This window comes from Papaver somniferum, chromosome 8, assembly GCF_003573695.1.
Source record: "Papaver somniferum cultivar HN1 chromosome 8, ASM357369v1, whole genome shotgun sequence".
Classification (NCBI taxonomy): Eukaryota; Viridiplantae; Streptophyta; class Magnoliopsida; order Ranunculales; family Papaveraceae; genus Papaver; species Papaver somniferum.
Window position 1 is genome coordinate 176,284,307 of NC_039365.1, and position 27,011 is coordinate 176,311,317.

The window sequence follows — 27,011 nt, forward strand, 5'->3', positions numbered from 1 at the left end:
ATTTTTATAAATCAAAATATATTTTTCTTTTCCTTTTTAATTTTCTTAATATTAGAAAACATGATCAAGACCAAGTCAACAAGTCGTGACTTTATAGAAATTTGACTTTGACATATCTACTTCTTCCAAAGACAGTGAAAATTACCAGACTATCCTTATCGGAATAAGTGCAATAAAAATTTCGAAGATTGTGAATATGACCAGATTACCCTTATTGGAAATAAGTAAAGTAAGTATTACAGACTGTTAAAATGACCATATTACCCTTAATGGAAAAAAAGTGCAACAAAATATTATGCAGACGGTGAAAATGCCAGACTACCCTTATCAGAAATAAGTGAAGTAAATATTACAGACTGTGAAAATGACCATATTACCCTTAATGGAAATTAGTGCAATAAATATTATGGAAACTGTGAAAATGACCAGACTACCCTTATCGGAAATAAGTAAAGTAAATATTACAGACTGTGAAAATAACCATACAACCCTTATAAGAAATAAGTAAAGAAAATATTACAGACAGTGAAAATGACCATTTTACCCTTACTAGAAATTAGTGCAATAACTATTATGGAGACTGAGAAAATGACCAAACTACCCTTATTGGAAATAAGTAAAGGAAATATTACACATTTTGAAAACGACCATATTACCCTTACTGTGAAAATGAGCATATTACCCTTACTAGAAATAAGTGCAATAAATATCATGGAGACTATGAAAATGACTATATTACCCTTACAAGAAATAAGTGCAATAAATATCATGGTGGCTATGAAAATGACCAAACTACTGTTATCATAAATAAGTAAAGTAAATATTACATACTATGAAAATGACTATTTTATCTTATTGGAAATAAGTATAAAAAATATTCTGGAGACTATGAAAATGACCAGACTACCCTTATCAGAAATAAGTAAAGTAAATATTATAGACTGTGAAAATGACCATATTACCCTTACTGGAAATAAATGCAATAAATATCACGGAGACTATGAAAATGACCAAACTACCCATATCAACAATAAGTAAAGTAAATATTACAAACTGAAAATGACCATATTACCCTTACTGGAAATAAGTGCAATAAATATCATGGAGGCTATGAAAATTACTAAACTACTCTTATCAAAAATAAGTAAAGTAAATATTACATACTGAAAATGACCATATTACCCTTACTGGAAATAAGTGCAATAAATATCACGGAGACTATGAAAATTACCAAACTACCCTTATCAAAAATATTACAGTCTGAAAATGACCATATTACCATTATTGGAAATTAGTGCAATAAATATTATTGAGAGTGTAAAAATGACCAGACTACCCTTATTAAAAATATATAAGTTAATATTTCAGACTGTGAAAATGACAATATTACCCTTACTAGAAATTAATACAATAAACATCATGGAGACTATAAAATGACCAAACTTCCCTTATAAAAATAAGTCAAGTAAATGTTATAGTTTATGAAAATGACCATTTTACCCTTACTGGAAATAAGGTTTATAAATGTAATGGAGACTGTGATAAGGGTAAAATGGTCATTTTCACGGTCTATAATATTTACTTAACTTATTTCCAGTCGAGTCATTTTCTTTGTCACCATGTATTTATTGTACCAATTTCTAGTAAGGGTAATTTGGTCATTTTAACTGTCAGTGATATTTACTTTACTTATTTCTGATAAGTGTAGTCTAGTCATTTTCACAGTCTCCATAACATTTATTACACTTATTTCCCCTAAGGGTAAAATGGTCATTTTTATTTGGTTGCAGCTCAGAAATGTTGGCGTTCAGTTATATTTGGTTCAATTTCATAATGAGCAAAACAATGATAATTTGTGGAGAGTTTGCAGATCCTGAAGTTGTATGAATTGCAGGTTTTGAATAGATTGAAAAACTGTGTTTCAGTTGTAATTGTATTGCATGCATGTGTTTCAGTTTTAATTGAATTGCAGGGTTGTAAATTGGTAGATCCTGAAATTGTATAAATTGCAGGTTTTTAATAGATCGAAAAAGAACAATGGCATGTGTGCTTCAGTTGTAATTGCATTGCAGGCCTGTGTTTCAGTTGTAATTGCATTTGTAGGCCTGTAAATTGGAATCCCAGGTCCATCAAATGACCAGGGCTATCCATATTTTTTTTATTTGTTATGTAGAAAATTATCACGGTTAACTGTGGAAAGAAATTGTGACAAAAAAGTACACGTGTCACTGTAAGAGTGTTGTTATAAATGAAAGTAACAGTTAAAATGTTACACTGATCGTGACAAGAATAAGCACGTGTGCGTTTAATTGTTGTTGCTAAATTTTAGGTAACTCGTATATGTGTTACTATTACCGTAACTAAAGGTGACACGTGTCCCTGGTAGAATTGTTGCTAAGTAATTAGTCACAATAATACCTGTTGTTCTATATGTGAGAGTAAGGGACACGTGTCGTCAACCTAATTGTTGCTGTTATAAAGTAACATTTAAAACCGTTAGATTAATCGTTGCTGCAGGACACGTGTCACCACCCTAAAATTAGGTCATTTGTTACTGTTTTTTCTGTAACGGTTGTTAAGCGTGATTTTAATAAATAATTCTCACAGAAAAAGCGTTGCAACAAATTACAACAGTTATTGTTTCTCCAACGGCAAATATGTGTGACAAATTTTTTTAGTTACAGAAATAGTCTGTGACAAAATCCTGGTTTTGGTGTAGTGAGACTTCACGATGTTCATCGATTGAAGAAGAAGATCTACTAAGGGTATCTTGTGGAACTACATCAACAAAAGGTATGTGGAGGCTTAAACTCATCTATCACTCAGAAGTCTATTATATTCTATCTCATATATTGAGACAAAGTCGTATAGCTATATAGACTTCATCATTATACACATTTGATATTTCGAGCTGAGTATAAATCTCTTATCTATTTCTCGACATATGTGTTGGAAAGATTTTTGCTTTAACTATGTTCATCATTATTCTTGACGAAAGTCAAAACATGATCCTGTGAAAATTGCCTTGTAACATCATACATGATTTGTGAGAGACAGTCATTTAATGTAGACTCGGAATGTTTCGTATTGATCATTCGATCACTTGAAAATTACTTATAAGCTAATAGTTTGTTGAGATAGCTATTGTCGTCTTCTAAGGATGTTTGAATTATTGAAATGGGAGTTTAGAAAAACTAACCATTGTCTGGATATAGCACAGTATGCGTATCCGTATGCAAACTGTTGCAAGTGTGATTCAGGTATGGGAACCAAGTATGCATACCCGTATGCGAACGGTTTTAAATGTTAGAGTCCGGGAACTAAGTTTGCGTACCCGTTTGCAAACTGTTTCACTTGAGTTCGGTCTGAAACAACATTATGCTCACCCGTTTGCGAACTGTCGGAAAAGATCAAAGTCCGGAACGTAAGTTTACATACCCGTTTGCAAACTTATGAGGTTAAGTTCTAAAATCAGTTGAGTATGATTTCATACTCATGAACAAATACATTTATAAATAAGGAATGAAATCTTTGCAAACTGTGGATAAATGTTCATGAATTGAATCTCTTGAATCAAAACCGATTTTGCGTTATTGTATTTTGTATACTTTCATGAGAATATAAACAATTGAACAACTCTATGAGTAGTACAATTAGATTCATTTGATTATCATTCTTGTTTGATTGATCATCATATGTGATATAAAAGTGTTAGATGAACAAGGTTAATACAAAAGTGTTCATATTGCTAACTTCGGTTAACTATTGTTGAGCCAACTCAATATACACGTTTAGGTACGGTTACACATATCTAAATAAAGGTTTATTTAATTTGTGTGTAACAAGCTAAGACCATCTAACGGTGGAAAGATATTGGCCTGAATCTAATCAGGTTTTCAACTAACGGTGAATATTTAGTACTTTGTTCCAAAGTTATCAAACCCTGATTTGAAGACTATATAAGGGACAACTTTAGCAACTGGGAAACCTAATCCCCACACCTCCTGCGTGATACTAGTTGCGTACTAGATTCAATTTTACTTTAGCCTAGATTTTTCTAAAACCATTATAGGCTAACGACTTTAATTCTTCATTGGGATTCTGAAGCCAGACCCAAATATTTTCTCTGTAGTTGCATGTCTAGTTCTTACTTGTTCTATCGTGTTGAGTACTATCTTCTCTAAGATTTTCTCGATATTTATGTCCAATAGGTAAGATATAAAAAGTAATCAGAAAGCTCTTCGTCTCATTCTTTGTGATTTCACAATAACTTGTTCCAAAACCGTACAGTTAAGTTATTGTGAGGTGATTGATATTACTAGGATGTTCTTCGGGAATATAAGACCGGTGTATCAATTGGTTCCTGTTCACCTTGATTTATCAAAATACGGAATAAAACTCGTAGGCATTTTTGTGAGAGACAGATTTATCTATTCAATATACTTTTCTGTGTGAGACATATTTTTTTATCAGGTCTTCGACTTTGGGTCGTAACAACTCTTAGTTGTGGGTGATATCAGCTAAGGGAATCAAGTGCTTAGAGTCCTGCTGAGATTCAGAGACGTAAGGAACGCGACTGTACCTTGATCAGTGTGAGATTGGTTAGGGCTCAACTACATTCTAGTCCGAAGTTAACTTGTAGTAGGCTAGTGTCTGTAGAGGCTTTATACAGTTTGGTGTTCAAATCTGGACTAGGTCCCGGGGTTTTTGTGCATTTGCAGTTTCCTCTTTAACAAAATTTCTGGTGTCTGTGTTATTTCTTTTCCGCATTATATTTGTTTATATAATTGAAATATCACAGGTTGTGCGTATTTCAATTAGTTAGATAATCCAACCTTTGGTTGTTGATATAAATTGATTGACACTTGAACATTGGTCTTTGGTACCATTCAAATTGTTTCTCATAATAATCAGGCTCAAGGATTCTATCTGTATGATTTGCTGATTACATTGAGAAACAGAGGTATAACTCTTGTACATATTTCCGTGATTGAGTCTGACTGTCTAGTTGATTCTTTTGGAATTACATTGGAGTTAGTCCATACAAATTGCAGATTATTGGGTATGGTTGTTAGACCCACTCTTTTTCAAAGTGGTTATTTGTTTCAACTCAAATCCACAAAGTAAGCAAACGTTAAACTTGAAAAAGAGGGAGTCTAACAATACCACCCATCATTTCGTTTAGCAATCTGTATGGACTAACTCTAATATACTTTACTAGAGAATCAACTAGACAGTTAGACTCAATCTAGAATAAAGTATATCCAGGAGTTAATATCTCTCTCTTGATTTGATTTACTCGAGCTAATAGAATCAGCAAGTCTTTAATCAAATAAAAGGAATAACTTGGATGGTACCAAAGACCAATATCCATGGATCAATCAATGTACATCAACAACCAAAGGTTGGATATTCTAATTGATGATCTTCAACGCACAACATGTATTTCAATTATAAAGATAAACAATATAATGCGGAAGATGAAATAACACAGATACCAGAATTTTGTTAACGAAGAAACCACAAATACAGAAAAACCCCGGGACCTAGTCCAGATTGAACACACACTGTATTAAGCCGCTACAAACACTATCCTACTCCAAATTAACTTCGGTCTGGACTGTAGTTGAACCCCAACCAATCTCACACTGATACAAGGTACAATTATGCTCCTACACCTCTGATCTCTGCAGGATGCTACGTACTTGATTCCCTTAGCTGATCTCACCCACAACTAAGAGTTGCTATGACCCAAAGTCGAAAAATTTAATAAACAAATATGTATCACATACAAAAGTCGACGGTAATAGATAAATCCGTCTCCCACGAATATACCTACGACTTTTGTTATGTCTTTTGATAAATCAATTAAACAGGAACCAATTGATAATCCAGACTTATATTCCCGAAGAACATCCTAGTATTATCAATCACCTCACAATAGTCTTAATCGACGCAACGAAAAAAGGTATTGTGGAATCACAAACGATGAGACAAAGATGTTTGTGATTACTTTTTATCTTGCCTATCAGAGATAGAAATCTCAAGACAATTATTAAAATTGTACTCGTACGATAGAAACATCAAGATTAGATCACACAACTACAAGAAAAGTAGTATCGGTCTGGCTTCACAATCCCAATGAAGTCTTTAAGTCGTTAACCCGGTTTGAGAAAAGAAAACCAGAGGTTAAAGGAGAATCGACTCTAGCTTAGCACAACTAGTATCACACAGAATGTGTGGGGATTAGTTTTCCCAGTTGCTAGAGTTCTCCCTTATATAGTCTTTCAATTAGGGTTTGCAATCAATATTAGCTTAGTAACAAAGCATTCAATATTCACCGTTAGATGAAAACCTGATTAGATTCAAGCTAATATTTATCAACCGTTAGATTGAAAACATACCTTGTCATACACAAATGAAATGCACGTTCATGGGCTTGTATAACCGTACCCAAAATTATACAATGGTTGGTTCTACAATAGTTAACCAAATGGTTAGCCATATGATCACTTTTGTATCAACCATGTTCTTCTTCACCATAACTAGTTCAAATGACTCAAATGAACTAGTTAGAGAGTTGTTCAATTGCTTAGATCTTATGTAATTTGACAAGACACAATCGAAGCAAAAACGATTTGATTCACTCGAATCGTTTCATGAACTTTATAGCCACGGTTTGAAAAAGCATTCCTTAATCAATAAAGATGAGTTCAAGAACAATCGTTTTTAGATATAACCTACTCAAGTTCGCGGACTTAAGTTCCATCGGGTTTGAGAACTTCGCCAGTTCGCGGACTGAGCTTGTTGAGTGATTTTCCAAACTCCAGCAGATATTCTCGGACGAGAACTCCCGCCAGTTTGCGGACTGAGTTCGCAAACTGTGCAAACAACTCCGGTTCTCTTGATCAACAAAGTTCGCAAACTTTGGTTTAAGAAATATGACTTATACATATATGTGTTTCTACAATAATGCTTATATCCATCAATGGTTATACAATCTAAACTCTCATTTCAATCATTGAAACATTCTCAGAGGACGTTATAGAGTTGTTATTCACAAACCATTTTTCGCCAGAGAAATTTTCAAAGTGATTGAAACATAACATGACTTTCGTCACTAGGTAAAGATGAACTTGGCTAAAGCGAAAGCTTTACCAACACATATTTCGAGAAATAGATATAGGCGAGGTAAACTCGACTCGAAATACCAAATGTGTATAATCTTAGTCTATATAGAAAAACGAATTTTGTCTCAAGATAGGAGATAGAGTAGATAGACTTTTGAGTGATAGATAAGTTCAAGTCTCCACATACCTTTTAGTCGATGAAGATACACCGATTCCTTGAGTACTCCTTCGTCTTATATGATGATTGCCATGGAGTTCTTGAGCTCAACTATACTTTCTATCTTAGTCCGAGACCTTAGCTATAATATGCTAGAAATCAAGACTTATAGTTTTGATCATTAACATTGACAAACATGCTTGAGATATCAACACATGCGAATTCGACCGACCAATGCTCTAACAATCTCCCCCTTTGTCAATTTTAGTGGCAAAACTATTAATCTATATGGAATAATAAAAAGATAAATACATTTTTGAAGATCCTATTACACATGCCTAATCTTCAACATTACTTTATATCTTCGTCACTCCCAAGTACTCCAATGATCCCAAAGGTTGTAAGTTTAGCATCATCGTCAACAATAAAACAAGAGTTCTCAATCATTGCTATACAGTGCCATAGTATTATTTCACAGCGTAAAAGTTCAATTGTATCACAACTTTAACAACAATACTATGGTGATACGTCACTCCCCCTAAGTCAATACTCCATCTCACATGGAAACCACTCCCCCCTTACATAATGATCCGAAAACCATATGTATTTGTAGTATGAACTACATATTAATTCTCCCCCTTTTTGTCAATAAAATTGGCAAGGGTACAAGAACGGGATCATAATAAAATTTCTGAAAGAGACATTTCATGACTAAAAGAAAAATACATACCAACTAATTTAGATGCAATAATAAAGCCAAAGCTAAATGCATTCATCAAGGAGTTTAAGGATACAAGATAACCCTTTTAAACTAAGGGGAGCTTGTGGAACTTCATCTACAAAAGGTATGTGGAGACTTGAACTCATATATCACTCAGAAAGTCTATTCTATTCTATCTTCCATTGAGAAAAAAGTCGTATAGCTATAAAGACTTTACATTATACACATTTGATATTTCGAGCAGAGTTTAACTCACTTATATCTTTCTCGAAATATGTGTTGGTAAGCTTTTTGCTTTAACCACGTTCATCATTATTCTTGGCAAAAGTCAAAATTTGATCATATGAAAATCACATGGAAACATCTTACATGATTTGTGTGAGACAGTCATTTGATGTAGGCTCGGAATATTTCCTATTGATCATTCGATCACTTGAAAATTGCTTATAAGCTAATAGTTTGTGTGAGACAGCTATTGTCGTCTTCTAAGAATGCTTCAATGATTGAAATGGGAGTTAAGACCCAAGCCCATGTATGGATACATTACAATTTGTGTACTTAGTGTATGAACTGTTTTGACGGAATTCATGACCGGAAGTTTGCATACCCGTTCACAAACTTATTCAAATGTTTAAGTCAGGGTACTTAAGTTTGCATATAGGTTCACAAACTGATTTAACTGTTGAAGTCCGGGAACCAAGTTTGCGTACCCGTTCGCAAACGGTTTCAACTGAATTAGGTCTGTAGCTAAAGTTTGCGTACTCGTTTGCAACTGTCGGCTTGTGACCAATATCTGGAACTTAAGTTCACGTACATGTTTGCAAACTTAAGTGGTTCAATTTTTTAAATCGGTTAAGTATGATTTTATACTCATGAACAAATACATTTATATATTAAGGAATACAATCTTTACAAACCGTGGCTAAAATGTTCATGAACTGGTTCTTTTGAATCAATCCGATTTTATTTCAATAGTGTCTTGTATACTTTTACGAGAATATAAACAATTGAACGACTCTATGTGTAACACAATTAGATTCATTTAATTATCAATTGATATAGAAGTGTTAAGATGAACAAGGTTAAGAGAAAACTGTTCATATAGATAAATTCGGTTAACTGTTATTGAGCTAACTCAATATTCACGTTTAAGTACGGTTACCCACATCTAAATGAAGGTATATTTCATTGTGTGTAACAACCTAAAGACCATCTAACGGTGGAAAGATATTAGCTTGAATATTAAATCAAGTTTCATCTAACGGTGAATATTGAATGCTTTAACATTGATTACAAACCCTGATTTTAAGACTATATAAGGGAGAACTCTAGCAACTGGAAACCTAATCGCCACACCTCATGTGGGATACTAGTTGCAACTAGAGTCGATTCTCCTTTAACCTAGCTTTTTTCCTAAAACCATTATAAGTTAACTACTTAAAGACTTCATTGGGATTCTGAAGCCAGATCCAACTATGTTCTTGGTAGTTGCGTGTTCTGATCTTACTTTGCTCTATCATATTAAGTACTATCTTCTCTAAAATTTGCTCGAGATTTATCTCCGATAAGTAAGATATGAAAAGTAGTCACAAAGCTCTTCGTCTTATTCTTTAAGATTGCACAATAACTTGTTCTACTACCATATAGTTAAGTTATTGTGAGGTGATTGATATTTCTAGGTTGTTCTTCTTGAATATAAGATCGGATTATCAATTGGTTCCTGTTCACCTTGATTTATCAAAAGACAGAACAAAAACTTCGTAGGTATTTCTGTGGGAGACAGATTTATCTATTCTAATAGAATTTTCTGTGTGAGACAGATTTGTTTATCAAGTATTTGACTTTGGGTCATAGCAAATCTTAGTTACGGGTAAGATCGTCTAAGGAAATCAAGTGCATAGAGTCCTGCTTGGATTCAGAGGCGTAAGGAACACTACTGTACCTTAATTAGTGTGAGATTTGTTAGGGATCAACTACATTCCAGTCCGAAGTTAACTTGTGGTAGGCTAGAGTCTGTAGCAGTTTAATACAGTGTGGTGTTCAAATCTGGACTAGGTCTCGGGGTTTTTCTACATTTGCGGTTTCCTCTTTAACAAAACTTCTGGTGTATGTGTTATTTCTTTTCCGCATTATATAATTTAAATAGCACAGGTTGTGCGTAGTTCAATCAATTGGTAAATACAACCTTTGGTTGTTGATTGAAATTGATTGACGCTTGGATATATATTGGTCTTTGGTACCATCCAAGTTATTTCTCATATTGATTCGGCTCACAGATTCCTATCTGTTCGATTGCAGATTGATTTGAGAAATTGGGGTTATAACTCTTGGATATATTTTCCTTGATTGAGTCTGACTGTCTAGTTGATTCTCTTGGAATTATATTCGAGTTAGTCCATACAGATTTCCTAAACGAAATATTGGGTGTGGTTGTTAGATCCCCGCTTTTTCAATTGGTATCAGAGCAGGCAAACACGATAAACCTAATAAGTTTGTCTTTGTTTGATCCTAAAGACTGTTCCTATCGAAATCACTTTGGGAAACTTGTTCTGGGCATCTGTGACGCATACCAGAATTCCTCAAAGATTGTTAAGAGTTTATTCTTCTCAAGGATACTGGTCTCTCAAGATAATCTCACATCATCTAAGACGCTAGAAATCCTAGATGATAGAAAAAATCTAAAGGAAAAATTAATGATTCCTTTAAAAAGGATCGTTGCAGGAAACGTGTGAATAAAAGCTCAAGGATATGGAACCTCACTAGACTTCTTATTAATCTTTTTGAGATGCATCAATTGACAAAGATCTATTTATGGCTTTTGAAAACGTTTTTAAATCTCTGGAACGACTTGTATTGATTAAGGAAAAGGCTTGTACTGGAAAAATTCTGATTATGTCATTCATGACATACATTCGAATTTTAGCAACAACTCAGTCAAAATCGATAAAAAGATTTTTACTGGTGGTGTTGCTGTAGATGGTGGATTTTCGACAAAGGCTAAAATCGTAAAACCATAATTTTGACTTATCACTACTAAAAGACCTTGAGTTAATATTTTTAGTTTCAATATTAATGTTACAAGTTTATGACTTATCTCATTCACCGGGCTTTGAAATATTAAGGTGTACTTGATTGTGCACAGTTACTGACAGAGCAGAAAAAGTTTAGAAGGTGTACATAATGGTACACATGTACTGACAGATTTTTGTACTTGATCAAAAGTATAAAAATTGAAAACATAAAAATATATTACTAAAATTTGTATAGCATGTAGAACTGAAAAACATGAGAATTGAACATAGAAAAAGTAATTACTAATTATATACAGATCTGAAAAAATATATAATATTACTGAGCAAAATAGAATAAAAGCATCCATTGTACACCAAGGTGTACATAGTGGTACACCTGTAAAAAGACAGGCAGGAAAAACAGAAGTTTGCAGGAAGGTGTACATAATGGTACACATGTCCTGGCACTAATTATCCACGCCAAAAGCAAATTGAAAAGACAGAATCTTTGAGCAAATGAAACATAGAAAAAATCCTCAAAGCATGGGGCAGGTAGCTCTGTTATGGTGACCAAGAGTGAAGCACTTTGTGCACATCATTTTCCTCTTTTTCTTCTCATATGCATTCTTGAAGCGCTGTGTTCTTCGTCTACCCGGTGGAGGAACAATAATAGGAACAATAACCCTATCACTAGGATCATAAGACTGCGACTTGTCATAATTGGGGATTGGAAAGATGATCTCCTGGTATGTCCTGTTGTACCATTCGGTGGTGAAGTATGGCTCAACAAATGAATAAATGTCTTCTCTAGTAGCTCTAATGGCAGCACAAGCATGTGCACAAGTGTAAACTAGTAACACAAATGACGAGAAAAAAAGCTTCAAAACACACACTACCGGTCGTACGAAGATGAAACAACATGCTGGTGCACAGATCTGTACACTAGTAACATAAGTGATGGGAAAAAAGATTTAAACACACAAAAATAAGACCAATATTTGTTACCTTTTCCTTTCTTAACTGGTGATGACTTTGAAGTTTTTGATGTCTTCTTATATGGTGATGATTTTGCAGTTTTTTTTACTACAGATCTGTACACTAGTAGAGCTTATATCCGTTTCAACAAGTACCACAGGCCTACCAAGTACCACCGACAGTCTAGATTCAGTTTATTAAGGAATTTAAGAGCGTCGAACAGCTTACTTCTACCTTTAATGAAAAGTGTAGGCTGCGCATTTAGATTGATTTGATTGGTTGATGGAAAAGGAGGGCCGAAGCTGACAAAATAGAAGAAGGAGCGCCGGCCATAGGAAGCTCGAGTTAGGGAAATTTGGCCGGCCAAGTGAGCGGCCAAGCCTTTTCTGCCACGACTCCTTATGGTCGCGGTTTCCTCTTTTCTTCCAATTTCCTGTTTTTGGTAGGGTTTGCTCCTACTAACTCCATGGTGGATCAATTTCCTAGTTTTCCTAGGTTTGGTCTCGACCAATAGGGTTCGAGATATTGCGCAGGCCGTAAAAAACCTAATTTTTGCAAATTGATTTGAAAAATTGAATTTTGTGAGCTACCACAAAATCAATCAACTTTTGATGAATTTTGCGCATTGATACAAAAATCACTAATTTTTATCTCAGAGGGAAGTATCACTTTGCGTGCCTCTGATCGAGTACTTCTGTGCACATCTTAATCCCGACACTTCGGGAAATTCATGCTACCCAGCTACGAGCGAACATTAATTGTCATGTCATGTCAATATCAAGAGTTCAACTAGGGAACATAGCATAGAATAAATACTCGACATGCCATGCATTAATGAATAATGCAGGTGGAAGATTAATAAAATTTATAGAATATTCGGGATTGTTGCTACATGCACCATTCTGGATAAATTTCATATACAAGTATACTGAATTGCTCAATACATATCTCCTCCCCTTTTAATGACAACAAGGATGAACCCTTAACAAATTTTTCGTTCCGTTCAACGTCCGCACATTCAAGCGTAACCGTTAGTTAAAAATCAATTTCATCCGTTAGGTCTACCCTCTTTCTCTTGATCTTTACGAGACCGACTACCGAGTGCTTCTTACGCTATTTTTTTCATCTCTTTTCTCCAAACAACAATAGAGTATTCAACTATGATATCAACTATGATATCGATTGATTTCATCTTCTCCCCCATCTTCATCTTTTTCATTAATCTCCCTTTTCATTAGAAACCCATTAAATACTATTAACCTTGAGTTAGAGCCAAATCCCGAAAAACCAATTATAGTTTATTAAAGTTTGACGTAATTTAATGATTCATGTTATTTGTTTTGAATTTATTGAAGTAATAATGAAAATATTCGGAAGTCATGATATTATTGAGCTAATATTTTATTTTATTTTCCATAAGAATGGGGACGAAAATTGGAATGAAAAAAAGTTCCTGAGTTCAAACTTTGTAGTCGACTCTAACTGGACGACCAGGGATGCCGGCCCCGAGTAGGGGTGCACATACCCTACCCATACCCGCCAACCCTATCCTACCCGCCAGTTTTTTAACCGTATCCTATCCTATCCACTATTTGGCGGGTAGGGTGGCGGGTAAAGATTTTCTTAACCGCCAGTAAACGGGTAGCGTGGCGGGTATAGGCCATATCCTACCCACCCTACCTAGAAGTGCACATACCCTACTCCTACCCGCCAACCCTACCCTACCCGTCAGTTTTTTAACCGTATCCTATCCTATCCATTATTTGGCAGGTAGGGTGACGGGTAAAGATTTTCTTAACCATTGGTAAACGGATAGGGTGGCGGGTATAGGTCATATCCTACCCACCCTACCGGTTGTGCAGCCCTAGCCCCGAGTCATTCAAAACTGGATTGTTCAGTTACCGACGACCGTGAGACACAAGTTTCCAAACAAGAGGATGCAACATTAATTTATTCCTAGTTGTCGTTGGTGTGACCGGCAACTGAGAATACAATTTTATCATTTTGTAAACAGCCAAAAGGGTTCTGAGAGTGCCAATAAAATTTATCAGCTTGAATCCACTAAAGTTTACTATTCGAGAAAAGGGAATAAGGTGGGACATTTGCGTGGAAGACAAGTAGTAATCACCATTTTAAATTCACCAAAGACGAGAGAGGCTAGACGGATTTTAACTAGCTAATATCAGCTTCACCACTTTCCTATTTTTCCGCAAAAAATCAGAAACAGATTGAAAATGCCAAGAGAACCAAAAAGACCGAATCTCAATGTTAACAGAAAACAGAGAACAGGAACATGGGTTTGGGTTGCTGCTTGGAAAGAAAAATATTTTTGTTAGTAAGGAGAGTTCAGAGATTGTTGAAGAAGTGAAGAAGCAGCTATGGTTAGCTGGACCTCTTATATCAGTTAACGTCTTACAGTTTAGCTTACAGTTAATTTCAGTAATGTTTGTTGGTCATCTTGGTGAACTTTCTCTTTCTAGCGCTTCGATTGCTACTTCTTTTGCATCAGTTAGTGGTTTCAGCTTGGTAGTAAGTTGCTTTCTCTCATTTCTAAGCGATTCGTTATTTTAATCAAGTAGTTTCTTTGAATCATACTAGTTAACCACAAAATGTTTCTTGATTTTCTTTTGAAAAACTCGAGTTCCATTGAAGTCCATGAATTGGTAATCTCCTATCATGTGTTGATTAGATGGGCATGGGAAGTGCATTGGATACATTATGCGGTCAATCATACGGAGCAAAGCAGTATCATATGCTCGGGATACATATGCAGAGAGCCATGATTGTCCTTTTACTTGTTAGTGTTCCCCTTGCTTTTATTTGGGCCAACACAGGCTTAATTCTCTCGGCCGTAGGACAAGGTCAGGACATATCATTTGAAGCCGGAGTATATGCTCGTTACATGATCCCTTCCCTTTTTGCCTTTGGACTACTTCAATGTGAAGTTAGGTTTTTGTTAACCCAAAGCATAGTCCTCCCAATGATGATAAGCTCTGCAGTTACAGCCTTAGCACATATACTTGTGTGTTGGGTTCTGGTTTTCAAAACGGATCTTGGTTATAGAGGTGCTGCAATGGCGAATGCTATTTCTTATTGGATCAATACATTACTGTTAGCACTTTATATTAAATTCTCTGACACCTGCAAAAGAACTTGGACTGGTTTTGTGTACACATATATCTCACTATCAGACACGTGTATATAAAGAGGTACGTGGAAAGCATGCAGGCCAAAAACATCAAAACATGATGGGTCACGAAACACCAAATAAAGTCCGAGGAGTTACTTTATCTCATCCCCAAAAGAGAAGCCAAGATCAACGGTGGAGAGAAAGTTAGCTGACACGGACTGACAGGGGCAGAAGACACTTGTCTGACACGAGCAGACCCCTCAACTACCCACATTAAACACTCCGAGCAGTGTACGTGTCGACCAACCTGTGGAACGAGCGAGGATGCCTCTGCGGGATCTAGGGGAAACGCAGACCTCCGCGCGATGGACGCAAGGACACAAGAAGATAAGGTTCCAACGGTCTTCAGAGATGGGTCCCACGTTCTAACCTTATAAATACCCAATCTCCACCAAGAGGAAGGGGGATGGAAAACATCAGGAAGGGAAGGAGAGAGAGAGAGAAATAGCAAAGGTAAGTTAATCCCTGAGAGGAGAGAAACATGTAAACCCCAAAAATCATTCAACTATTCGTGTAACCGTGAAGAACATAGTAGAACAACAAATCCCGTGGATGTAGGCCTTAGTGCTGAACCACGTAAACCATGGTCTTATTTACATTTCAGCACTTTACATTCATTTAGCTCCGCACGTGTTTGCTTATATGTTTTGTTTTCCTTAATACTTATATCCCATGCACAAACGGCACGCCTGGAGTGGTTGGATGAGGCCATGATAAACCCGAAGGTTTTGAGCCAATGAATCAACACCAGGGTACCATCATCATCATCTCCCTAAATGTTAAAGATTGATTGTGAGCGTTCGGACACGCGCGTGGTTCGTGTGCCCACAATTTGGCGCTAGAAACAGGGACTTCGTCCCGGTAAAAGATTTATCTTGTCCTGTGATTTCATTTTAATCTGGCATATGATTGCTCTGATTTTATCAGCTCGGACCGTATAGATCATTCGTCAACTGTATTATGTTTAAAAACCCACCTTTGGTCTTTGATAAGAGTTATTGTTCTAAGCAGGTTATTGTTCTAATCCATCGGATTTACAATTTTCGTAGTTTTTATACTAAGGATCGCTTTTAATAAAACTCTAACCCGTAGTTTATAGCCTGCGGGTATTAATTCCCTCTTGAAAAATTGTATTTCGCCAACTAACCCGCTTCACGCGGATATTCCCGTTTCTGTTGTTTGAAATAACTTATGCAGAGAGAACGTGTTGCGAGTAAAGAAGGCAAGTTTACGCGAGATTTCAGTATCAACAAAAGGGCACGTGATGGAAAAGACGCAGGAAGCAGGAAAATCCAAAGCTTTGTCAAAAGAAACGCCCAGGACAACCCCGATCATCACCCGAAGCAAGCAGAAAGGAGATAAAGCTAAAATGACCAATCGAAGGCAAGATACTGCAAAATCACTTCACCCATGAACGCTAATTCAGTTGCAGCGGCGGCTCTCAGAGCAGCAACATAAAGTACGGGGAGGCTGCGGTAGTTCCGAAGGCTGCGGAGGCTAGCAATACCTTCGCCATGAGTCAACTTAATCAACCAAGAGAAAGGGTGGATGAATCCAGAACATTCCAACCCGCTCACCTGCTAACCTTTGGAATGCCACTAACAAATAATCAGAATCAAACCATACCGGCGGCTCTGGCACCGCAGAGGGGCGCTCACTCCAATTTGGAAACACAGCAACCGAAGCTGAACCCCTGCCACCTTTAGTACAGACCATGGAGGAGGGCGGCACCACGGCTGTAGCGGCACGCGCTGGGACTCCCAATCAGGGGTCCAACCAATCACACCGACTAATGGCTGAGCTGAGGAACTGAGGAAGAACCAGCAGGTTTACGCAGAAGCTGTAGCTCTGTTGGCCAGAGAAAATCAAGATTTAAAGGAGCGGATTGCTCTAAGCACGAAGACCAGCCAACAACTTGATGAAGCAAGCTCCAAAGCACCAGAGCCAAACCAAGACTGTAGAGTCGTCCTAGCGGCTAATGAAGACGCGACAAGGAGACGTAGCGTATCCGACCCGGATTATGACGATGGAGAGTCAGACGGTGATGAGCTGAAGAATTTAGAGCACCAACGCGCAATGGAGGAACTACGAGATGAGATGATGGCAGAGATCAGGCAATTAAAAAATAAACAAGGTGGGGGAAGGTTAGAGAGGTCATGAGAGAAGCTAACTCCACGCCCTAACGCATCGCTTGGCCAACACCCCTATTCCACTGAAATGCCCTGTCCCGACGTTCGAATGCTATGATGGATCCAGCGACCCTGCTGCACATGTTCGGTACTACAACCGTGTCTTAGCTAGATGGGGTCAGAACGACGCCGTACTCTGTAGATACTTCCCGTCAAGCTTGAAGGGATCGGCGTTATCATGGTTTGATAATCTGCCACCAAACTCCATCCACTCATACGACCAACTCGCAGAGAAATTCTTAAGAACATACATGTACAACAAGACTGTAAACACCGGGATGGATAAGCTCTTTTCACTAGCAATTGGCTACAAGGAAACCACGAGGGAGTACACAAACAGATGGCATAAGATCTGCCAAGCCATAGGGAGCGTGGACCCAGTGGTAAGCATCAACTGCTATAAATGGGGCTTAGACCGAATGAGTCCCCTATTTGTTGAAATTCACGGGAGCGTGCCCAAGACAGAAGGAGATCTCCGAATAATTATCGAGAAACACGCTCGACTTGAAGAAATTCAACGGGAAAACCCGAGGGCATATCCGCAGAGGTCTCACCGCACCAATTCAGCGGAACAAACCAATGGGGCCAAAAGGGGTTTCAGATGAGAGACCTCACGAAGATAGGAAGGAACGGAGGGATGAACGAAGACAGGCGACCGAAAATTCGAAGATCAAGTTTACACGAAACTCAACGCTAGCTATGCTCGTATCCTACGAGAGATCAAAGGGAGGGAAAACTTAGAGTGGCCATGGTCTAAGGGAAAGCAGCCCCCGAGATCCGAGAAGTCTAAAGATTACTGTGAGTATCACTGTTTCAACGGACACCAGACCGAAAAATGCAAGAACCTTAAAATAATGATCCAAAAATTAATTGATGCGGGAGAGCTCAAACATTACATACGAAAGGAGGTTACCGAGGACAGATCCAAACGAACCAAACCAGTCCAACTTCCGGAAGAAAACCGAACAATCAACACCATCTCGTGTTCCGAAGCCACAGGACCCTCACTCACAGCGCAGATTGGAAAAAGGTTACGGAAGCAATTCGAAGACCGCTGCGAGTTATATAAGGTCGATGGGATAGCGGTGGACGAACACGAAGAATGGATGGAATCTCCTCATCTTCGATGCCGAGGATATCGAAGAAGATATGGAAGACCATAACGATCCCTTGGTCCTAACATTACCAGTAGCTGGATGTAACCTCAAAAAGATCCTCATAGACGGGGGAAGCTCTGTAAATGTCCTATTCTATGATGCATTCAAACGGATGAAGCTCCATGATGAACAGTTGATGACCTCTTATCACACCATCTACGGATTCAATGGAGCAGCCACGAAGCCCTTGGGAGACATCGTGTTACAGGTTAACGCAGGGCCCATGAAACTGGATACCCGATTCAGTGTGGTGGACACCCCTTCCCCCTACAACGCCATTATTGGACGACAATGGGTACACAAGCTCAAAGGAGTTGCGGCAACATACCACCAATATCTCAGATTTCCAACACCTGAGGGAATAATGGAATCAAGGGAGATCGATCACTACGCGAGAGTGCCAGGCCACTCAGGATCATATCAACAACGAGCAAGAAGAGCAGCGAAAAATCCGAAGAGTAAAAATCAAGAAACCGCGAAAGAGAAGGCCATAGACCTGTTCCTTAAGGAAACTACAGGAAGGGCTTGACGAAAGATAATGTCCAAGCACAGAAACAAGTACCTCAACAACCAGCGAAGAACAGAAACACGCTAAATAGCAATTAAAGAGCGTCCCAGTCCTCGGAAACCCGAAGCCTGTGTTCACACCAGTGAACCCGTAAAGGAAATCAACATAGGAACGGAAGAAAACCCGAAGATGATCAAAATCGGGACCATAATGGACGAAGGAAGGAACATTCCTTAACCAAATTACTTAAGGAATATGCGGATGTGTTCGCCTGGAAGTAGGAGATATGCCGGGGATTGACCCAAAAGTAATCCAACATGAACTACGCATCAAACCGGGCACGCCCCCGTTCAGGCAGAAAATACGAAAAGTGGCTCCAGAATATCATGAGGCGGTAGAAACAGAACTTCGGAAGCTACTAGATGCAGGATTTATCAAGGAAGTCAAATACCCTACCTGGATCTCCAACATGGTCATTGTTCCTAAGAAAAATGGAGGGGTTAGAATATGCATCGACTTTACTAATCTCAACAAGGCATGTCCAAAGGACAGCTATCCCCTGCCGAGCATAGATCAACTGGTTGAAGCAGTTGAAGGGTACGAAGAGCTGTCATTCATGGACGGATATTCTGGTTACAACCAAGTAGCCCTGGCAGAAGAAGATCAGCCACACACAGCGTTCTATACCCCACATGGCCTTTATTGCTATACCAGAATGCCTTTCGGGCTCCGAAACGCAGGGGAAACATACCAGAGGATGGTCAATGCTATCTTCAAGCCATGGATTGGAGGAACCCTAGAAGTCTACGTGGACGACATGCTCGTCAAAAGCAAGCTGCGTAAAAATCACCACCAGGACCTGAGGAATATCTTCGAAGCAATGAGACAGCATCACATGAAAGTGAATCCGGAAAAATGTACTTTCGGTGTCACCTCGGGGAAGTTCCTCGGGTATCTGGTGACGAAAAGGGGCATCGAGGTAGACCCAGCTAAGATTCAAGCCATAATAGAGATGTCGTCCCCAAAGAATCTGAAGGAAGTGCAGAAGCTCAATGGGTCCATAGCAGCGTTGGGCAGATTTATTGCACGGTCCTCGGACAAATGCAAACATTTCTTCAATATTCTTAAAAAAGGGAGCAGGTTCGAATGGACCGCTGAATGCGAGGAAGCATTCCAAAAAATCAAAGAACATCTAGCTTCAATACAAAGGACGCAGTCAGCGCGGTATTAGTCAAGACCAATACAAAGGTAGAACAACCTATCTATTACGTCAGCAAGACACTCAATTCCGCGGAAAGAAATTATACTAAGATTGAACAACTCATCCTCGCACTGGTATGGGCTACCCAAAAACTGAGAACCTACTTCCTAACTCACCTTATCAGGGTACCATGCAAAGCACCATTGGAAGCAGTCCTCAAAAGCACGGGAAAAGTGGGCCGAATAGCCAAATGGAACACCCATCTGGACCAATTCAACATCATTCATGAAATTCAACATTCTCAGAAGTCCCAAGTGCTGGCAGATTTCTTAGCAGACCTCCCCCTAGACAACGACGAAGAGATTAAGGGAATACCAGAAGCCGAGGAAGAAATCAAGGATCCAATGGATATCCTCGAACCTGCGAGTCATAGACAATGGGAAGTCTTTGTCGACGGATCTAAAAATAAGGAAGGAGCAGGAATAGGTATTGTCATTATCACCCCAACTGGAGAAAGGATTATACAGGCACTTAGATTGGAATTCAAAGAGCATACCAATAACATTGTTGAATACGAAGCTGTCGTACATGCCCTACGTATAATAATAGAGATGGGGGTAACTGATGTAAGGATGACAAGTGATTCGCAACTTGTCATACGGCAAATTGGGCTCGAGTATAATGTGTACGATGACACTCTTTCAGCTTACATGGCCTTGGTCCAAACATTGGCATCACAAATCCCGAACATTAAGTTCCGGCACTTATGCAGAAGAGACCTCAGGCACGCGGATTCCCTAGCATATATATCATCCATGCTGAGGGATAAAAATGCCGAAGGTATTAAAATAGCAAGGGTATACGAGCCTTCGATTGCATCTCAATTCTCCTTCGCTACCCATCAAGATGTGATGGAAGAAAATATCGAAGACCAGGTAGGAGAAGACATCCATAATGACTTTGATGAAGAAGACATCCTGTCAAGAGCAAATCAAGACGAAGACTTCAGCAACGAAGATGACTGGAGGGTGACAATACAGTCCTTTCTCGAAAAAGGAAGCTTACCTGCGGATCGGAAACTAGCTAGGAAGATGCTCTCCAAAGTGGGAAGATATGATCTTCGGGAGGGGGTCCTGTATAGAAAATCCTTCCTTGGACCATTACTACGCTGCTTGTCCCGAAAAGAGGGGCATCGAATTCTAAATGATATCCACTATGGTGACGCGGGGAATCATAGCGGCATGAGATCACTGGCTGACAAGGCAAAAATGCAAGGATATTACTGGCCGACCATGATACAAGATGCTGCGAGGATGTCCCGACGATGTGAAGAATGTCAGCGCTTCGCGAAAAAAATCCACGCGCCGGCAACAAGGTTAAACTCTGTTGATAGCCCGTGGCCATTTGCAAAATGGGGCGTAGACATCGTCGGGCCTTTCATCGAAGGATCAGGGAAGAGACGATTTTTGATAGTAGCCACGGACTACTTCAGTAAATGGGTGGAGGCTAAGGCCTTAGCCTGGATCAGAGACGCGGATGTGTTCACTTTCATATTCCAGAACATCATTTGCAGATTTGGTATACCTGCGGAAATTGTATCTGATAACGTTAAGCAATTACAGGGAAAAAATATAGACATGCTCTTCGACACCTTCAAAATAAGAAAGAAAAAGTCCACCCCCTTATACCCTCAAAGCAACGGACAAGCGGAAGCTACCAACAAGACCCTCGCCCTTATACTCAAAAAACAATTAGACGAGCATAAGGGAAGATGGTGCGAACAACTGCACAATGTCTTATGGGCATACATGACAACACGAAGATCCGCTACCGTGGAGTCCCCGTTTCTTCTAACTTATGGAGCTGAAGCAGTCATAACTACGGAAATCCTCATGCCAACCACGAAGACCGAAGCTTGGGAGAAAAACCTCACAACAGATATGATGTTAGAAAGGTTGGACGACTTGGAAGGAAGAAGGGAAGTAGCATTGCAAAAGATGGAAAATTATCAACAAAGACTAGCAAGGGAGTACAACAAAAAGGTAAAGCTACGGAATTTTGTAGAGGGACAATATGTGTTGAGAACAATCCCACGGTATCAGCAAGAAAAGAAATGGGGAAAGTTAGCACCTACATGGGGAGGACCTTTTATGATCCACGACATTGCGGGTAACGGTTCCTACTACCTTCGTAATCTAAAAGACGAGGTCCTCCGGCATCCTTGGAATGCTAAATGGCTCAAACCATACTTCCCATAGAAGCAACCAGATTTGAATCTGCTTGGAGTGTACCAGAAGAAGAAGGGAGCCTGACCGCTCCACATGTTTCTATCTCTGGAAGAGGAATTGCAGACCTCAACTTATCAATCAAACAAGCTTTCAAATTTACCTCAAGCACACGCTGCTGCGGAAAGCCATATTGATACCCGTCGGCGATACCCATCATATCGGCAACGGAAGTAGGAGGCTCCGGCACGAGGGTATCTTCGGGAACAGTCAACCTTTTTCCCCAGGCTTCAGACACCTGCGCCTTTGAAGACATCTCCATCATGCGACGGGTATACGCGGTGGATTCCTTTTCCCCAGCGACCACAGGAGCGGGATGAGAGACAAACAGAAGATTCTTTTTCTTAAACCAATCCATGATGGCGTCCTCACCCTCAGACGTCGGCGACTGAGGAAGACTATCGGCGGGCGCGTCAACGACAGATTTTCCTTTCTCTGACTCGACCCCCTCAGCGTGCTCCTCTGCGCCTACATGCATAGCAGGCTCCTCCGCACCAACGTCTTCTACAGTAGCATCCCCATTACCATCACCACCAAGAACATCCCAATCATCATTGGGGGAAAGTAAAGAGAAGTCCTCGGGAAAATCGAGGGCTTCGTCAAAGAACTCCCCCGTGGAATACATCCGCTCAAAAGAAAATTCTTTATAAGTGGGAAGGGTATCCGCGACATCACCAGCAGGGACGGAAACATCCCCGATGACAACGTCATCAGCCATCACAACTTTATTCCTTCCTTCATCACCAGCGTGACCAGCGAAGACCTCTTCTCCGACATTGATAGGGGAGGTACCAGTACGTTCCTCCCCATCTGTAATCTCGTCCTCAGCAAACTCTTCGTTCACTGGACTAGTAACCTCTTCTTGGGCCTCAACCTCGCCCATCACTGTAGTAGAAGACTGCTTCGGCCTAATCTTTTTCTTCTTCAATACCTGAAACCAACACCACAAAAAGAATTATTTTTCCCGTCTGATGGAAGTTCTAAAAAAGAAGCGCAGCTAGAATCTTCATACCTGAGCAGCTGAGATATTCTTCGGTGGGAGTATAGCACCGGAACCATCCTCCTCGTCTCCCTCTATGACGTCCAGGGAATAAGGAAAATTCATGCCCGCGAAGTTCAGATGCCAGGGGCAGAAATCTCCATAGAGAACAGGAGGAGATTCGCGCGGCTTACTATTCTCGGTAGGCCGCCAACCGCGGGGACCGGGAATCCAACCGTAAGCCCACGGACCAACTATCTCGATAACGGTGGCGTGCCACTCGTAATCATGATCGCGCTTGATCCTCTCTCGCGCGGGGAAGAGTTTCCGACGACTGGACGCCTCCGTGCCAGGAACATACTTCAGCTTGGCATCGCTGACCTCATTTAACAGACGAATCTCGCCTCGAGGAGCAGGGAGATTCCGAAGGCTGACACTCCACGGCTTGCGATTCCTACTATTGACGTAATCCCCAAAGGAGTTATTGAAATTCTCAGGAGTATACCATTCCTTCTCCATGGGATTAGGAACGTAACAAGTCATCGACGTTTCCCCCTTACTCCGCAGATAGCATTCCTTCAGGGCGCGGAGATAATTCCCCGATAGTTGGGATACGGAACGGCTATGAGTATTGGTGGAAGAACCCTCACGACTAGCGAGCACGTCGTAGTAGAAGGAATCACCGGATTTGTACAACGGCAGCATCAGACCAGCCTCGAATGCCCCAACCGTTGTTAACAAATGAAACTCATCGAATTCGTACTTGGAGATAAGCTCATACGTAATATCATCCTCAGGGGCATAGAAACGAACCCCGAAGGCTTGAAGCTCATGCTTTTCCTTGAATATTTCAAGATCGATATGCTTGAAGGTTACTTTTTTCCTGCTAACAGAGACATTGCGTATCAAGGGAGCAGCCTCATCCTCCTCGGCGGGGCCGGATGAACTAACGAACGCTTCCGAAGCTTTTCTCTTCACGGGGGGATTCTTTGAAGATTCAACCCTAGGAGCTACGCTCTTCGTATTCTTCCCTTTAAAAGTTGGAGAAGACCGTAGATGATGCTCGGGCACTAACGAACGTAGAGGAGGAATGTCAAAAGCAACAGCGCGGGGCGGAGCCTGCGTACTCCTAGTATCATCACGAAGACGAGCCACTGAGCGATCAAAGACTCTTCGAGAACCAGACGGATTTATCGGGGGAATATCTTCCCTAGAGGACGAGGCTTTCGCTCCAGAAGAAACTCGACTCCGACGAACATCATCTTGAGAATCTCGACGCGGAGGAGATCTCGATAACCCAGAATCAGGAGTCTGATAAGTAGGCCGCGGACGGTCAGACATGGCTGCGGAAAGAATAAAATCAAGAACAAGTTATCACCAAAATCAAAAAACACATCCATAGCAATACAACCACGATAACATAGCAACCCTAAAAGTAGTATACATGCTCAATATTTCACCCTCGAAGTAATGGCTTCCTTCATTTAAGACGAAGAACAGGGGCAAACTAGTATGCAAGCATCAGAAGAAGTTCTTCATCACAAACAAGGAACAACAGTAGCAGAAAATTCACAAGTCAACACAGCATAAAACGGTGGAAATAAAGAAAAGGAAAACTTACCGGCAAAAACAGCAGTAGAAGAAACAAACAGGAGAAGCGGGCGTGTTTAATGCTAAGGTGGAGAGAATTTAAGATCACAGGTGCAATGAAGACTGACAAAAAATTCAAAATCACAAGTGCAATGAAGACTGACAGAGAATTTAAGGTCACAGGTTCAATGAAGACAGACAGAAAATTTAAAGGAAGAATGAAAACTGAGAGAGTGTTTAGGAAGAATGAAATTAAATTTTCTTTCTATCCTTAAAATACCCGAAAGAAAGAGAAGGAAATTAAGGGAGGAATGGGAAAACGTGCCCGTTACATAAGCAGTTAATGCACGAATAAAAGACGTGCCCAAGTATCTAGGAGAAGTTATTAGGAGTGAGAAGAATATGCGACGATAGTTTTTCTTCAAGGCACCCATTAGTCATTCAAGCCCGAAGAAAAGGGGCAAATTGTGTACACATATATCTCACTATCAGACACGTGTATATAAAGAGGTACGTGGAAAGCATGCAGGCCAAAAACATCAAAACATGATGGGTCACGAAACACCAAATAAAGTCCGAGGAGTTACTTTATCTCATCCCCAAAAGAGAAGCCAAGATCAACGGTGGAGAGAAAGTTAGCTGACACGGACTGACAGGGGCAGAAGACACTTGTCTGACACGAGCAGACCCCTCAACTACCCACATTCAACACTCCGAGCAGTGTACGTGTCGACCAACCTGTGGAACGAGCGAGGATGCCTCTGCGGGATCTAGGGGGAAACACAGACCTCCGCGCGATGGACGCAAGGACACAAGAAGATAAGGTTCCAACGGTCTTCAGAGATGGGTCCCACGTTCTAACCTTATAAATACCCAATCTCCACCAAGAGGAAGGGGGATGGAAAACATCAGGAAGGGAAGGAGAGAGAGAGAGAGAAATAACAAAGGTAAGTTAATCCCTGAGAGGAGAGAAACATGTAAACCCCAAAAATCATTCAACTATTCGTGTAACCGTGAAGAACATAGTAGAACAACAAATCCCGTGGATGTAGGCCTTAGTGCTGAACCACGTAAACCATGGTCTTATTTACATTTCAGCACTTTACATTCATTTAGCTCCGCACGTGTTTGCTTATATGTTTTGTTTTCCTTAATACTTATATCCCATGCACAAACGCCACGCCTGGAGTGGTTGGATGAGGCCATGATAAACCCGAAGGTTTTGAGCCAATGAATCAACACCAGGGTACCATCATCATCATCTCCCTAAATGTTAAAGATTGATTGTGAGCGTTCGGACACGCGCGTGGTTCGTGTGCCCACAGGTTTCTCTAAGGAAGCGGTTCAGGATATATATAATTTCATGAGCCTTGCTATTCCTTCGGCTGTCATGGTCTGGTAATTCCACTTCTCGTAGAATAACTTATTATTAACTAAATTCACATTCTTAGCTCCCATTTTATTGATTTTTATTTGTAATTGAATTACTTCGTCATCCTAAACAGCTTGGAAGTGTGGTCTTTCGATATGATGGTCCTGCTATCAGGTTTCCTTCCTAATCCAAAGCTAGAAACTTCAGTGTTATCTATCAGGTTAAGTTTCTCGGACATAACGATGTATCTTCATTTTTCCCAATACTTTTCAAAGTTTTAGCAAAACCAGTGCTTCATTTACCGGAGTGAGCGAAAGAAACTTGGGATGTCTCACTATTTACCAGTGTGTATGAGCATCTCCCCTGGCAAGTTCAAATTTTCGTATTATTTCGTTTACCAGTTTTCATTCTGGACTGGGAAGTTGGAACAAACAATGTTTTGGAACCTTAATTAAGTAGCTCGCTTGCATTTAGGTTTTACTCCACGTGAATTAAGTTTAGGCATGGATGTTTTCGTTGTGTATGGTTCCGCTTTTAAGATGATTC

General features: G+C 39.8%; 1 protein-coding gene across 1 annotated transcript; it reads left to right on the plus strand.

Moving 5' to 3' along the window:
* Positions 1–14,259: 14,259 nt before the first annotated feature.
* LOC113306507 (protein DETOXIFICATION 16-like) lies at positions 14,260–26,746 on the plus strand. The gene is made up of 4 exons (XM_026555436.1): positions 14,260–14,523; positions 14,684–15,155; positions 26,419–26,491; positions 26,599–26,746. The coding sequence occupies exons 1-4, from the start codon at positions 14,260–14,262 to the stop codon at positions 26,744–26,746; spliced, it is 957 nt and encodes a 318-aa protein (XP_026411221.1).
* Positions 26,747–27,011: the final 265 nt, after the last annotated feature.

Bases quoted from the DNA above. Each gene is read 5' to 3' on its own strand.
- LOC113306507 (XM_026555436.1), top strand. From the start codon at position 14,260: ATGTTAACAGAAAACAGAGAACAGGAACATGGGTTTGGGTTGCTGCTT. The intron at 14,524-14,683 runs GTAAGTTGCTTT...TGTGTTGATTAG, and splicing joins TTAGTGGTTTCAGCTTGGTA to ATGGGCATGGGAAGTGCATT. The intron at 26,492-26,598 runs GTAATTCCACTT...CATCCTAAACAG, and splicing joins CCTTCGGCTGTCATGGTCTG to CTTGGAAGTGTGGTCTTTCG.